Source organism: Ochotona princeps, chromosome 4 (assembly GCF_030435755.1).
Source record: "Ochotona princeps isolate mOchPri1 chromosome 4, mOchPri1.hap1, whole genome shotgun sequence".
Lineage (NCBI taxonomy): Eukaryota > Metazoa > Chordata > Mammalia > Lagomorpha > Ochotonidae > Ochotona > Ochotona princeps.
In genome coordinates, this window is record NC_080835.1 from 15,156,454 (window position 1) to 15,170,984 (window position 14,531).

At 46.4% G+C, this 14,531-nt stretch overlaps 1 protein-coding gene across 1 annotated transcript in view; it reads left to right on the forward strand.

Annotated features, from left to right (window-relative positions):
- LRP4 (LDL receptor related protein 4) overlaps window positions 1-11,042 on the forward strand; it is a 52,154-nt gene extending 41,112 nt beyond the window's left edge. Inside the window, exons 34-38 of the mRNA XM_058663082.1 lie at window positions 191-317; window positions 5,445-5,512; window positions 6,365-6,452; window positions 8,003-8,144; window positions 10,459-11,042. Of these exons, the coding sequence (XP_058519065.1) occupies window positions 191-317; window positions 5,445-5,512; window positions 6,365-6,452; window positions 8,003-8,144; window positions 10,459-10,791 (758 nt within the window). The 3' untranslated portion in view covers window positions 10,792-11,042. The remainder of the gene's footprint in view (window positions 1-190; window positions 318-5,444; window positions 5,513-6,364; window positions 6,453-8,002; window positions 8,145-10,458) is intronic.
- The last annotated feature ends 3,489 nt before the right edge of the window (window positions 11,043-14,531 follow it).

Below are 14,531 nucleotides of genomic sequence, written 5' to 3' on the forward strand. Positions count from 1 at the left end.
TAGTGGTCCAGAGCGGTTCTTGTTAAATCCAGATCCTTTTCATGTACTATTCCAACAAGGGCCTCCATTGAGGGCACCTGGAATTAGGGCAGCCAAAGACTGCTTTGTCGAGTTCTCAGAATGCTGTTCCTCAATCCTGTGTGGAGGTTTGGGCCTGCAGTAACCTATTGCAATCATCTTTTCTCTCCAGTTCCCGACCTGGTGCCTCCAGCCCCTCGAGCCAGTGAAAAGAGCCCGGTGCTACCCAACACAATACCTCCCACCTTGCGTGCTGCCACTTCCCGGACCCACACATCTCTGGAGGAGGCTGAAGGAAGGTGAGTAGGATCAGCACAGGGCCAGTTGACCCTTGGTTCACATCACCATCTCCCACCACTAGAAGATCACGGTCTTAGAGTGATCATCCTGGCAGATGGCGGGGACAGTCCATCATTAGCCACCAGTACCTGCTGTGTAGGACAGGAGGTGATGTGTAAACTTGTAGCCTACTGTATGTGATTCTGGTTTTAACTCTGAGGGCAAGAAGCTTGTTGAACTCTCTGTGACATTTGCCCTTGTGTCCGAGTGTTAGCATATTGTCTTGCACAACAGGAATCACTAGGTTGTAGTTTTATAACTTAGAATAGAAACGTGGCGTTGTGGTGGGGGTGTGGGTTGAATGTGATAGCTTTAGCTTATGATGACCCAAATTCATACCCGTGCACACATTATACCATTATTAAATAAGTGAGCATAACCACAAAAAATTCTCAAGTATCATACTTCATTAAATTAAATGTACTATTAATTATAAAATGCATCTGTTTTTGAGAGGTTACACTGAAAACAAGGCCAATAGCAATTCTGAGATACTGGTGATTGTTGAGTCACTTTTCTGTTTCAAAGATACTATAATATAGGAAAAATACATGCCAAATATTTTTAATGGATTAAATATAATTTGGAAATATTCTTATGACTTTGCTTTTCATTTTTAGTTGAAAAAAAAAACTAATGAACTGAAAGTGATGACATTGTGGCACAGTAGCCAAGTTACTGCTGTGATGCTAGCATCCTATGTTAGAGCACCAGTTCAAATCCCTGCTGTTCCACTTCCGAACTAGCTTCCTACTAATGCATCTGGGAGAGCAGTAGAAGATGGCCCAAGTACTTGAGCCCCTGCCACCTTTATAGGAGACTCAGATGGAGCCCCAGGCTCCTCCTGGCTTTAACCTTTTGATTGGCTTAGAGCTGGCTGCTGAACATCCATCTGGGGAGTGATCTAGTGGGTGGAATCAATCTCTCCATTTTCTTTCTGCTTTTTAAAGTAAATAGATAGATATTTAAAAAACAAATAAACTGGAGGGACCAGGGCTGAGACATAGTAGTTAAAGCCACACCCACAGCAGCAGTATCCCATATGGGAGCCGTTTTAAGTCCTGGCTGCTCCGCTTCCAATCCATCTCCCTTCTAACGTGCCTGTGAAAGCAGTAGAGGATGGCCTACGTGTTTGGACAGCTGCACTCAAATGGGAGACCTAGAAAAATTTCAGGGCTCCTGGTTTCAGCCTAGTGCAAACCTGGTCACTGCAGCCATTTGGGGATTGAACCAGCAGAGGGAATCTCTCTCTCTCTGTAATTCTTCCTTCTAAACACATGAAATCTTTATAAAGACATTCCTTAAAATGTCTGCTCCCAGTGTGATTTTAAAACTAAGCCAAGTACAGCTAGCATTGTGATGCAGGTTAATCTGCTGCCAACACGCCAGCATGGTTCAAGTCCCAGCTGCTCTACTTCCTGGTGGTATCCCTGGGAAAAGCAGCAAAGGATGGCCCAAGTGCTTGGATCCCTGCCATCCATTATGGAGAAGTTCCAGGCTCCTGCCTTCAGCTTGGCTCAGCTCTAGCCTTGTGGCCACTGAGGAATGAACACATGGATGGAAGGAAGGTCTTGGTTTCTGTCTCTTCTTCGTTTCTCTCTGTTTTTTCTTTAACTCTGCCTTTTAAATAAAGGCAAAAACACTGGGAATAGGAATAAAGTCATGATTACTCATGTACTTATCTATAATTGTTGCTTATTTTATAAATTTTAAAAAATATTTATTTTTGGGCCCGACGGCGTGGCCTAGCAGCCAAAGTCCTCGCCTTGAAAGCCCTGGTATCCCATATGGGCGCCGGTTCTAATCCCGGCAGCTCCACTTCCCATCCAGCTCCCTGGTTGTGGCCTGGGAAAGCAGTTGAGGACGGCCCAATGCATTGAGACACTGCACCCGCGTGGGAGACCCAGAAGAGGTTCCAGGTTCCCGGCTTCGGATCGGCGTGCACCGGCCGTTGCGGCTCACTTGGGGAGTGAATCATCGGATGGAAGATCTTCCTCTCTGTCTCTCCTCCTCTCTGTATATCTGACTTTGTGATAAAATAAATCTTTAAAAATATATATTTATTTTTATTGGAAAGGCAGATTCACAGAGAGGGGAGAGAAAGAGAGAAAGAGATCTTCCATCTGCTGGTTCACTCTCCAAATGATCACACTGAGCTGATCTGAAGCTGGGAGCCAGGAGCTTCTTCCAAGTCAAACATGTGGATACCCAAGGGCTTGAGCCATCCTCTGCTGCTTTCCAGGCCATAAACAGGGAGTTGGATTGGAAGTAGAGCAGCCAGGACATGAACTGGTGCCCACATGGGATGCTGGCAGTAGCATGTGGAGGATAAGGCTATTGAGCCATAGCACTGGTCCCTAATTATTGCTTATTTTGAAATCTATGGGCCCGGCAGCATGGCCTAGCAGCTAAAGTCCTCGCCTTGAAAGCCCCGGGATCCCATTTGGGTGCCGGTTCTAGTCCTGGCAGCTCCACTTCCCATCCAGCTCCCTGCTTGTGGCCTGGGAAAGCAGTTGAGGACGGCCCAATGCATTGGGACACTGCACCCGAATGGGAGACCCGGAAGAGGTTCCAGGTTCCCAGCATCGGATCTGCGCGCATCGGCCCGTTGCGGCTCACTTGGGGAGTGAATCATCGGATGGAAGATCTTCCTCTCTGTCCCTCCTCCTCTGTGTATATCTGTCTGTAATAAAAAAAAAAATGAATAAATCTTTAAAAATAAAATAAATCTACCTTTCCAGAGATTTTATAATTTGTTTTACCACAGTAATCTATTTTGTAATATCAGATGTGGCCCAATTCTGAAAGCAGAAGCAATAATCCTAAGTAAGAGCTCTGGCTTCCTTGCCCCTAGAGTTACAGTAGTTGTACATTGATGACATTCATGGGAGGTTGATGCATTAGCTCAGCTGGCCAATACTCTACCTCCAAATGTCAGCATCCCATGGGCACTGGTTCATATCCCAGCTGCTCCCATCCAGCTCCCTGCTTATGGCCTGGGAAAGTAGTCGAGGATGGCCCAGGTCCTTGGGACATTGCACCCACGTGGGAGACCTAGAAGAAATTCCTGGCTCCTGGCTTCAGTTTGGCTCAGTTTCAGCCACTGGAGAGTGAACCAGCAGATCTTTCTGTCTTTCATTCTCTCTGTAAATCTGCGTTTACAATAAAATATTTTTTTTAAAGAAAAGAAAGAAATTCATGGACATGTAGTCCATTCTCTTTCTAGAGGAGTTTGAAGGGGAAGCAAAGAACCAAGTATACACCTGAACCATTTTCACTAATTTTGAAGAACTTCCAGTCATTAATAGTCTGATTTTAGGCTTACTTAGACAGCTTTTAGCCTGTGTTTGGTGCTTGTTTTTTAACTATCAAAGCTGTGTTCGACAAGGCAAGGCATCTTGGTTTCCAATGCTTATGAGTAGCTTTCCTCAAGCCTTTTTATGAGATTGCTTTCTTATCAAGTGCCACAAAGGAGTTCCCTTCTGAGCGTTTCGAGTGAGTCATCTGTGAAATCCCGCTGGAATCCTTGCATATTCCCTTGTGAAAGAATGAAGGCAAGAAAAACTGTTTCTCACATTGTAATATTTAGACCTTGTGATAGTCTTTAGCCAATCAGAGGTATTCTGCTTCCAACTCCTCCTAATATTTTATTTTATTTTAATATTTATTTTCTTTTTATTGGAAAGTCAGATATAAAGATAGGAAGAGAGACAGAGAAGAAGATCTTCCGTCTGTTGATTTACTCCCCAAGTGGCCACAGTGGCCAGAGCTGAGCCGATCCAAAGCCGGGAGCCTCCTCCAGGTCTCCACGCAGGTACAGGGTCCCAAGGCTTTGGGCTGTCCTCGACTGGGAAGTAGGTCCTGCCGGGATTAGAACTGGTACCCATATGGGATCCTGGCGCGTGCAAGGCGGGGACCTTAACCACTATGCTATCACGCCGGGCCCTGCGGAAGGAATATTAAGGTCATCGGTAATGGGCTTTCTTGAAATCTCAGAATGGGTATGACTATACCTACAATTTCAGGATATACTTACAGAGCAGAATGATGGACTTGTGACTGCTGCTGAAGGACTATACTACTGTAACAATAGGGGAAATCCTGACCCTATAGAACTGTATCATAATAAAGTAAAATAAAAAATTGGACCCAGCATGGTGGCCTAATGGCTTAAGTCCTTGCCTTGCACGCACTAGGATCCCATATGGTCACCAGTTCTAATCCCAGTGGCCTTGTTTCCCATCCAGCTCCCTGCTTGTGGTGTGGGAAAGCAGTCGAGGATGGCCCAAAGCCTTGGGACCCTGCACCCGCGTGGGAGACCCGCAGGAGGATCTGGGCTCCTGGCTTCGGATTGGCTCAGCTCCAGCCATTGCGGTCTCTTGGGGAGTGAATCATCGGACAGAGGATCTTCCTCTGTCTCTCCTCCTCTCTGTATATCCACCTTTCCAATAAATAAATAAATCTTTAAAATATATATATTCCTTCTGCAGACTCCCAGCTCCTAACCAAACCTGCTTCTTATTTTTGTTAAGAGACCTTGTTATTTTTAAAATTTTTTGTTTTTTATTTACTCATAATTCAGAGCAACAGGGAGACAGACCAAGAGAAAAAGAGAAAGATCTCTCTGTTGGTCCACACACAGACAGCTACAGACTAGGCCAGGATCCGAGAACTCCATCCAGGTCTGCCATGCAGGGGGCAGGGACCTAAGCACTTGGGCCACCTTCTGCCTCCCAGGATGCACTAGCAGGAAGCCAGGTGAGAAGCAAAACAGCTGTATCACCCCAGCTCTCTGACGGGCGATGCAGACATCCCAAGCTGTGGCTGAGCCCATTGCACTTTGTAAAGGTTCATGTTCAGTTAGACATGGGACAGAGGCCTGCAAACAGGGACCCACACTGATTTCTGTATCTCAGTGGTACCCTCCGCATGCTTCTGACAGCCCCCTCCTGTAGGTTCTTGTATCAACCAAAAGCCTCTCTGAAAGACATCTCTGTCTTTCCCTGACCTCCCCACCTCTCCTGAGGGAGGGCCAGAGCCTCACAGAAGACAAGTGGCCCTGACTCTTGGTTTTCTGTGCTCCACAGATGCTCAGAACGGGATGCCCAGCAGGGTCTCTGTGCACATTCCAATGAGGCCGTACCTGCTGTTCCAGGTAAACCTCTAGTGCCCAACTGCTTTATGGAAAAAAAAAAATCAAATGACAGTGTAAGCACTCTGGGTGTCCACTGGTGTCCTTCATGACCTTTGTGGGGATGCTTTGGCATCTTTTCTTACATTAAGTGCATAGACATGATTATAGTGTGCTTGCCATACGCCCAGTATTCGATAAACCATGGAAGATGCCGTATGTGTGTGTATGCATACAACAATCCCCCCTTATCCATTGGGGGTGTACTACAAGATTCCCCTCTCCCCCAACTGGATTCCTGAAATAATGGATAGTACCTCACCCTGTATTTATAGTGTTTTCTTGCTATGCATTCATAACTGTGATTGTTTAACTTATTAATTAGGCATGGCAAATATTAACAGTAATTGCTAATGATTAAACAGCAGTTATGGTAATAGGGGATAACAAAGTTCTGCAGGGGTTTCCCTCTCAAAATATGTTTCTTCTTCATTGCTCTATAGTAATATTTTCAGGCCACATTTTGGCCTTGGGTAACTGAACCTGCATGTAACAGATTACCATATATGTCTATACGCACACACACTCATTCAATCTCTGTCAGTCTCAAGAGCAATTTACTCCTTACATGTAACTGATGCGAAAATGGAGGCTTGGAAGTGAAGTCTCGCTTTAAGTTGCATGGTGAGTAAGTGGGGAAAGGAAGGCTGGAGATCCTGGAAGAGTGATGGCATTTTCTCTCAGCCTCCTTGCCCCACTTCCTGTGGCCTCTCCTCTCCACAGGACCTCCCTGGCCGGCCTCAGTGGTGTGACACCCACCCGGTGCCAAAGGAGGCCTGGAGTGGCGCCTGCCTAACCTCTCTCTGTTTTCCTTAGGGGAAGGGCTTCATGTCAGCTATGCCATCGGGGGACTGCTCAGTGTTCTGCTGATTTTGGTGGTGATTGCAGCATTGATGCTATACAGGTAACGACAGCCTTGCTGTACTGTGGAGGCCACATGCTCGGTGGTCCTCATCAATATGCCTGGGACCCGCTGGAGCTCCGCAGCTCACGACACCAGCCTATGAGCAGCCTTGTTTGAAGGCTGTGTCCCTGGTTGGAGCAGCAAAAGGATGCAAACTCGAATGTTTCTCTTCCCTAGTCACAGCCTCTGTGGTTTCCTCATTCAAGGGCCACAGCAGCCCTTGGGATTTTCTTTATGGACTAGGAGGCTGAGGACACAGAGGATGTCACCCACGGGCACACAGGAAGAAGCACAGTTGGGACAAATTCCAGCATCTCCGCTTTCTCTCCTGCCCCACACTACCACCAGCACTGACCCTGGAGATGATTTCCCCTTCACACAAATGCAGCCAATTACTACGAACTTGATTTATGTATTAGTGCTTGGAATCAGTCAGCCTAGCAAGACACAGTTCTTTTCAACTTAACATCTTTTTAGTCCTCTCTCTTGACATTTTCCCCTAAATGCTTCAAACGCAGCTCATAGTAAAAATGTTGATTAATTATGCCGCTCATCATTAATAAAATCATCATAATAATAGTAGCAAGTACGACAGAATGGATATCAGTGTCACGACAATGTTATCATGTGGACATTATTATTCTGCCCTTGACAGATGAGGTGCTGAGGCTCAGAAAGTTCAGATTCTGTCTACAAAGATCTCAAGCAACAGAGGGGGAATTATAACAGAACTAACTTGAACCTTAAAGCTAAGTGTATCTGTTGTCATCACAAATTACCCTGACTTAAATGACAACTACTCTCATTACTCAGTTTCTGTGAGTCCAAAACGTAGATGCAGCTCAGCTGAATCCTTTGCCTCAAGTTCTGTCACAATTTCAAAGCTTGACTAGGGGAGGGGTTCCTGGCACATTTACTAGTGTTGGCAGGATTTGGGTTGTGATATAGAAATGTCCCCCATCTGCCATCAGTTCCTTGTCTTGTGGGCCATTCCATTGAGCGGATTACACCATGGCATCTTGCCTTTGGCACAGAGGTTAAGACACTCTTTGGGACATCCACAAACCCTATCAGGGTACTCAGCTCAAGTCCACCCCTGCTTCCACTCCAGCTTCCTGCTCATGCGCGTCCTGAAGGCAGCAGGTGGTGACTCAAATACTTGGGTCCATGTTCCCAACATGGAGACATAGGTTGGGAAAGGGCTCACCTGATTGTATTGGACGTTTGGAGAGTGAAGCAGAGGATGAAAAATCTGTCTCTCAGTCTGTCTCTTTTTCTCTCTCTGCCTTTTGAATAAAATGAATAAAAAAGAAAACCATAATAAGTATTTGAATAAAGAGGAAATGAGGCACCCCAAGACAGAAGCCAGCTTCTGTGTAAATTCTCTGTAAGCTTCTGTGCCACCCTCTCTATGCACTCTTTTTATTAGAAGCAAGTCACCAGGTACAGCCTGCACTTAAGGGGAGAGGATTCAGAAGGGGGGAAAACGAGGAGCCAAGGGTTATCACTTTAGAGACTGAAACTCATTTCTCATCACTTTCCTTCTCAAGACACAAAAAATCCAAGTTCACTGATCCTGCGATGGGGAACCTGACCTACAGCAACCCCTCCTACCGAACTTCTACTCAGGAAGTGAAAATTGAAGCAATCCCAAAGCCGGCCATGTACAATCAACTGTGCTATAAGAAAGAGGTAAACTTTGAACTGTATGTTCAAGGGTTTGGTGAGGGGTGGGCAGAGGGGAAGGATCATGCTTCAGTTGCCTAAGGAGATCAGTGAAGGTTGCAGAGTTGTCTCATCCACCACCTAGTTAGTTACATGGAACACACGAACTGATTGTGGAGAGATGGAGCATGTTTGAGGGGCTCCAGGGAGGGGAGGGTTAGAGAGCAGATGAGTGTGCATCTCCTTGCCAGAAGATGTTTTTTCTAGATTCATGGGTTCTTTCCCTCCTGGAGTTGAAAATCTTAGAGATCTTGGGCACCCCTTTTTCTAACCTCTGAGCCAAACTGGTAGCAGCCCTGTCTAGGAATGGCTAGCTTTTTGCTGTCCGTCCTCTTAGCGCAGATCTAAGCGATTTCTCAAAAATTATGAAAGTTTATGTACTCTTTAAAAAAACAAGAAAACAAACTCTTTTGTCACTTCAGTAGAAAATTATTTGCTGAATGTTTAGGCATAAAGTATAGTCCCATTTCCTACAAGGGATCTGAACCCTTGGGTTTCAGATTTTCTTAGTGTGATGAAAAGCTTGGAATTATTTTAAAACCTTGAAATTTTTGGAATTTATTCCTTCTGAAGACCCTGGAGTTGGCCTACTTCTTTGGCTTGTCTAGCATGGTCAGAACCTGGCTTCGCACCTGCAGGGTTCTCCTGCATAATGAGTACACTTTATATAATAAGTATGTCCTTTCTGAATCCGTGAATTGCCATGTTAAAAAAGCATTAGCAAATTAAAAAGCTTCCACTATAGTCACAGAACCTGCTGGGATCGCTGAAAATTCTAGGAATGGTAGCCCCTCCCCGCCCCCCGCCTCAATTGATATCTTCCAGAGGAAGGACCTGAGGATTCTGGGATTCCCCAAGTGCCTGCAACCCCAGAAAAGAACTCCAGTGAGGGCCATAGATGAGAAAGGAAAATTGTGTGACCTATTTCCCCTGTTGTCTGCTTCTTCCTCAGCAGCTCCTTCACCCCTCTGATAGCCTTTCACCCTTTCTCTTCTGACTTCCTCTTGATTTCAGGTACCTGCTGCTGTGTGTTTGTAGAAGTGGTGTCCCCCAAATTGCTAGTGTTCAATCTACCCCCAACCCCACCGCCTCCCCCTGACTTACCTGTGTGTCTCTGATGAAGACTGCATGGCCTGCATCCTACTTGATGCTAATCTCCACCTCGAGGATGCACACTGGGTGTGGATGGGTGTCTGTGTGTGCTTGTGTGCTGTGTGTTTCTGCACGATCAAGCAAAATGTCCTTTTCCAAGGACAGGGACCACGTTGTATATTGTGTCATCAGCAAAGCACACTGTACTGCTTCATGCTGGGGCTCAACCAGAAGCTATGAATAGGAATTGTTAGTAACATGGAGCAGCTCTCAGCAATAATGTTGCAGGCCTCTCAGCAGGAATGCAATCCCAGGGGCAGAGCCCAAGCCAGGATCCGTTCTTCTCTGAAAGTGGTGACATGTTGGTTGAAATCCTCCCCTCTTAAAAGTAGGAGAGAGGCCACTCTTTGAGCGATCCATAAAGGGGAGGCCTAAGCAGGACTCCAGGCTGTGCTCAGAACAATCCCAAGTTGTTCGGCCGTGGGAGCGGGGTTGAAAGAACCGTCCCGGAAAGGTCACTGGTTCTAGATACCCACTAGATTGACATTTAGAACCCAACTGGGAGGCTTTTTCTACAGCCCTTCTGTGGTAGCTGCTGAATTTTCTCCTTAACAAAATTGGAAAAAGTTAAGAACAAACTAACACAGAGTGGTTTAACATCCCGAACAAACGCACATTTAATTGCTTTTGCGACTTGCTTCTGATTAGTTCTGTCAGCATGGAATCCCGTTAGTGAATCCCAATAACAGGATAACAGCAGCTAACACATTTTAGTGGATCTTAAGCCAGGTACCCTAACAATTGCATCCATTATCACCATGTTAAACCCTTACAGTAGTTGATTGGGAGATGTGGAAACTGATTCTCTCCACCATGCAGATGGGGAGATTGAGTTATAAAGACATTAAATTTACCCAAGTTGACATAGCCAGTGTGTGGCTGATGCAGGACCGAAAGCCACAGCTCTTGCTCCCTGTATAACCATAGGCAGTAATCAGCCAAGCTGCTTCGCTCCTTTTAAGACTAGACTTCATAGTTGAGATTTTTTCTGGCCAAATTTCCCCCATTTGTCTGAGGGATCTTTGTACTATTCACTCTCTAACCTCACCTGCTTCCTTCTGTTTAGTTCACATGAGATTCTTTGCAGAAAGCCGACTGACTGACCATGTCTCCCCACTCTCCACTCTAGGGAGGGCCCGACCATAGCTACACCAAGGAGAAGATCAAGATCGTAGAAGGCATCTGTCTCCTGGCTGGGGACGATGCTGAGTGGGATGACCTCAAGCAGCTGCGCAGCTCCCGGGGGGGCCTGCTCCGGGACCATGTGTGCATGAAGACAGACACGGTGTCCATCCAGGCCAGCTCTGGCTCTCTGGATGACACAGAGACGGAGCAGCTGTTGCAGGGAGAGCAGTCAGAGTGCAGCAGTGTCCACACTGCAGCCACTCCGGAAAGACGGGGCTCTCTGCCGGACACGGGCTGGAAACATGAACGCAAGCTCTCCTCAGAGAGCCAGGTCTAAGTGCCCATGCGCTCCCCTCTGCCTGCCTGTCCCTTCTCCTGTATGAACTTGCAGTCCTTGTGTTCACTTGTACAGCAGGCTCCCCTTCCTGTATGCGCCTCCTCTTCCCACCCCGGAAATGCTCTCAACTTTCCCCCCAGGGAGGTGTTCACCACCTAAGTCCATCACTCTCTGGGCACAAGAAAAGATGGTGCATCTTAAGATGTAGACCTGGATTTTGCCATGAGCCTCACCTCCTTGCACTCTGCCCTGGGCTCAGGAACAATTCCTCATCAGTGTTGACTCCACCTCCCCTCTCGCCCTGGTGCCCCTTACCTGGCCCGCAGCCCTGGTACAGCTGGTGATGTAAGACTGCACCCTCCCCCAGTGAAGCTGGCATGACAGCTTCTCCCCGCGAACATGCCCGCAGGGAGCTGAGATGGGGTTAAGGGTAAAGAGGGGGATGAAGGATAGAGGCTGAAAGTGGAAGGAAGAGCTAGCCCAACTGGTTTGGACATCTGGGAAACCGGCAGTCTTGAGTGTGTTGGTGACAGGAAAAAGCTTTTGAGGGGAGCTGGACCTGGGTGTCCTGTCCATGGCTGGCATGGATACTATTTTTGCCCTAACAGTCACTACTTCATCAACTGTTGAGTTGTGGGTGTGAGATGTAGGATCTATCCTTAAAAGGCTGGGGGGTCCCTAATACTCAGCCACTGGCTGATAGGAAGTTCCTCCTGGTGCCACCTCTGGCCAGGATCCTCCAAGTAACCAGGTTGTGAGCCAGTGGCTTGGGTCCATGTTGGGCACTGGGGTCCAAGTTTCCGCTGTCTAACCAGTTCTGCCTTGGTCATACTTCATCCCACTTGAACTTCCATCTCCTGCTAATCTTATCGCCATTCGCTGGGGTTCTGAGAACAGACCCTGAGACGATCTTCCAGAAAAAGACAGAGGTTTTCCTCAGTGATCAGCAAGAGCGATTGGCTTCAAGACCTGGGGCATCTCGGTCTAAGGAGAAATAGTCATGAAGTTGAACCTCCTCTCCTTATTTGGTGCCTAAGGGTGTAAGATAGTGGTCAGAGAGCTCCTGGCTCTGGGGTCAAGTTCCCATTCCAGCTGTCTTCTCAGCTAAGAGACTGACCTCCCATGCTAAGATGCCATCACCTCACTTGTGTTCATCCACACCAAGGCCATGGAACAGGGGAGCTGAGATGGTTTTTTTTCTCCCCTAAAACTTCTCCCTAGCCTTTTTTTTTTCTCAATGGAAGGTGGGAGATAGGGGGCTAATTATGTTTTTTCTGACCTAGCCTTGTGGTACCAGCAATATCCAAAGTCTCCTGATGAGAAGGGCTAAAATGAAGATGCAAATGGGTAGGTAAGGAGTTTTTCAAAGGTTAACGAGAACAACCTCTTCAAGCCCAGGGCGGACCCATACCTCTGCTCTCCAGAAACTAGTTCTAATGAGTAGGAGAGGGCGACAGGGGCTGGGAATGGAGCAGAAGGCTCCTAGGGCAAGTCTTCCTAAGCTGAAGCATCTTTGGTGGTTACTGGTGTTGAGAAATCAACTGCCAACCCTGTGAGTGAAAAGGGACAAGAGTCCATGATTGGTAGTCAGTTATAAGATGGCTAAAAAGAGATGCCAAGCCGTTAGCCCTGCTAAATAGCAGGTGCCAGCTTGGGGCTTATAGTTCGAGCCGACAGCTTAGGCCAAGAAGACTTCTCCAACACACAAAATGGGGAACATAAGATGGCCACTTCTGCGAGGAAAGGGAGGCATTTCACACTTACTGAGGCAAAGAAGGAGCAGTTTGAGTCCTCTGAGTCACCGCTGGGAAGGAGGAGAAGGTAGGAAAGTGAAATTTTCTTGTTGAGAGCAGAGGAAGGCTCTTATTGCACCTGGGCTGTTGAGAATGTAGAATGGACATAATTGAGGAGATATCTATTTGAGCACTGATTTACTCTGTAAAAAGCAAAATCTCTCTGTCCTAAACTAATGGAAGTGATTCCTCTGTGCTCATGTGTAATGGTTTTAACGTTACTCACTGTGGAGAGATTGGACTTTCTGGAGTTATTTAACCACTATGTTCAGTATTTTAGGACTTTATGATAATTTAATATAAATTTAGCTTTTCTTAATCACCTTGCCTGGCTTGGAGTCATCACTAATCCTGCACCTGCTGTCTGGGCAGACCCATGCTTTGTGAAACCTGCTTGCAGCCACCAGCTCTGAATCCTTGGGGATGTGGGGAGATGGCGGAGCCATAAATCATGCAAGGTTCCTGCTGGAGTTGCAGCTCACCCCAAGAGAACAACTCAAGACCAGAGTCCCTTGTCTTGGAGGAGGCTTGATGTTTGTCATCTGCAGTACTGACTCTGTTTGGCAGTGTCTGCCTGAGGTCCTATCAACACGCAATGGGGAAAGGGTCAACTTGTTCAGACCCCAGAAGGAAATGTGGTGGCACTTACTGTATACTCTTCTGCTTCGTGTTCTGCACTGCTGAGAACTTCGGTGTCATAAAAATTGACTGGGCCTTGCAGAGATGATCACTGGCAAAAGTGTCCGATACAGTAAGAAAGTGCTGAGTTGGCAACACGGAGGGAGAATGCCATTCCCACATCTGTCAGTAGCGCTATTTGGCCTTTGTCAACTTTTGTAGTTACTCTGAGAATGGATCATGTAATCATTGTCTTCTCATAGCTCATCCACGACATCTCTAGACAGGAGCCAGGAGTTCAGAGATCCCTTCTTGGGATTAGGGATGTGATATCTCTCAGTGACAAGGTACATAACCTGATGTCAAGTCTCAATAGTTGATTTTCTAAACCATCACCATTGACAGAGTGACACTCCTATTTATTCATCTCTGACTATGGGCCAGGCACTGCCCCAGCCTAAATAGGGAAGACAGAGTGTCTAAGTGTCTAACAACATCACTTCACTACCATCCCTCCACCAAAAACAAACAAAACCTGATGCCTCTTGATTTGAGTGATTAAAATATGTGACTATAAACCTCAATGTATAATTTTCCCACACTTAGTAAAAGGGTGGGTGTACTAGGACAAAAGCAATTGGAACAGTTCAAGGAAAACCATTCCTTTGCCTCTGCTATTCACTTTTGGGGAAACACCTCCCACTTGAATAAAAAACAGCATCTTGGATATGAAAGAAGGGTTAATTTCCTGTCTGGTTTTCTGGATATAAAACCTGACTCTGATAAGTATAGGCACAAGGTGGGTCGATGTGTAACAAACTTTACATATTTTCAAGCAAATGGCATTCAAAACAGCCACTGTCCCTTCTTTTAGAATGTACAAAAAAACTGAAGCCTAAGACGACCAAATCTTTGCCATCTCCCCAAAACACGAAACTTTCACCAAAACTAGGTCTGAAGAACACATGTGAAGTGATACATAGAAACTTAGAGAATCGGGGGAGGGTGGGGGGAGAATCCCAGATTCTATGTAATTACAACACAATGTAATTAATGAATAAATTTAATAAAAAAAATAAAATAAAAAAAAAAGAAAGAAACTTAGAGAAAACCTCTATAAGAGCTGAAAGTGCTCTGGGCTGTCCTGTACTGGCTTCCCAGCCACAAGCACAGAGCTGGAAGAGAAGTGGAGAAGTTGGGACATGACCTGGTGCCCTATGGGATCCTGGTGCATGCAAGGCGAGGGCTTAGCCACTAGCCTACTGTGCCAGGCCCTAAGGATGTATTAGGCAATGTTCGTTTTGAAATATTCTCCCACTTACCCACTTA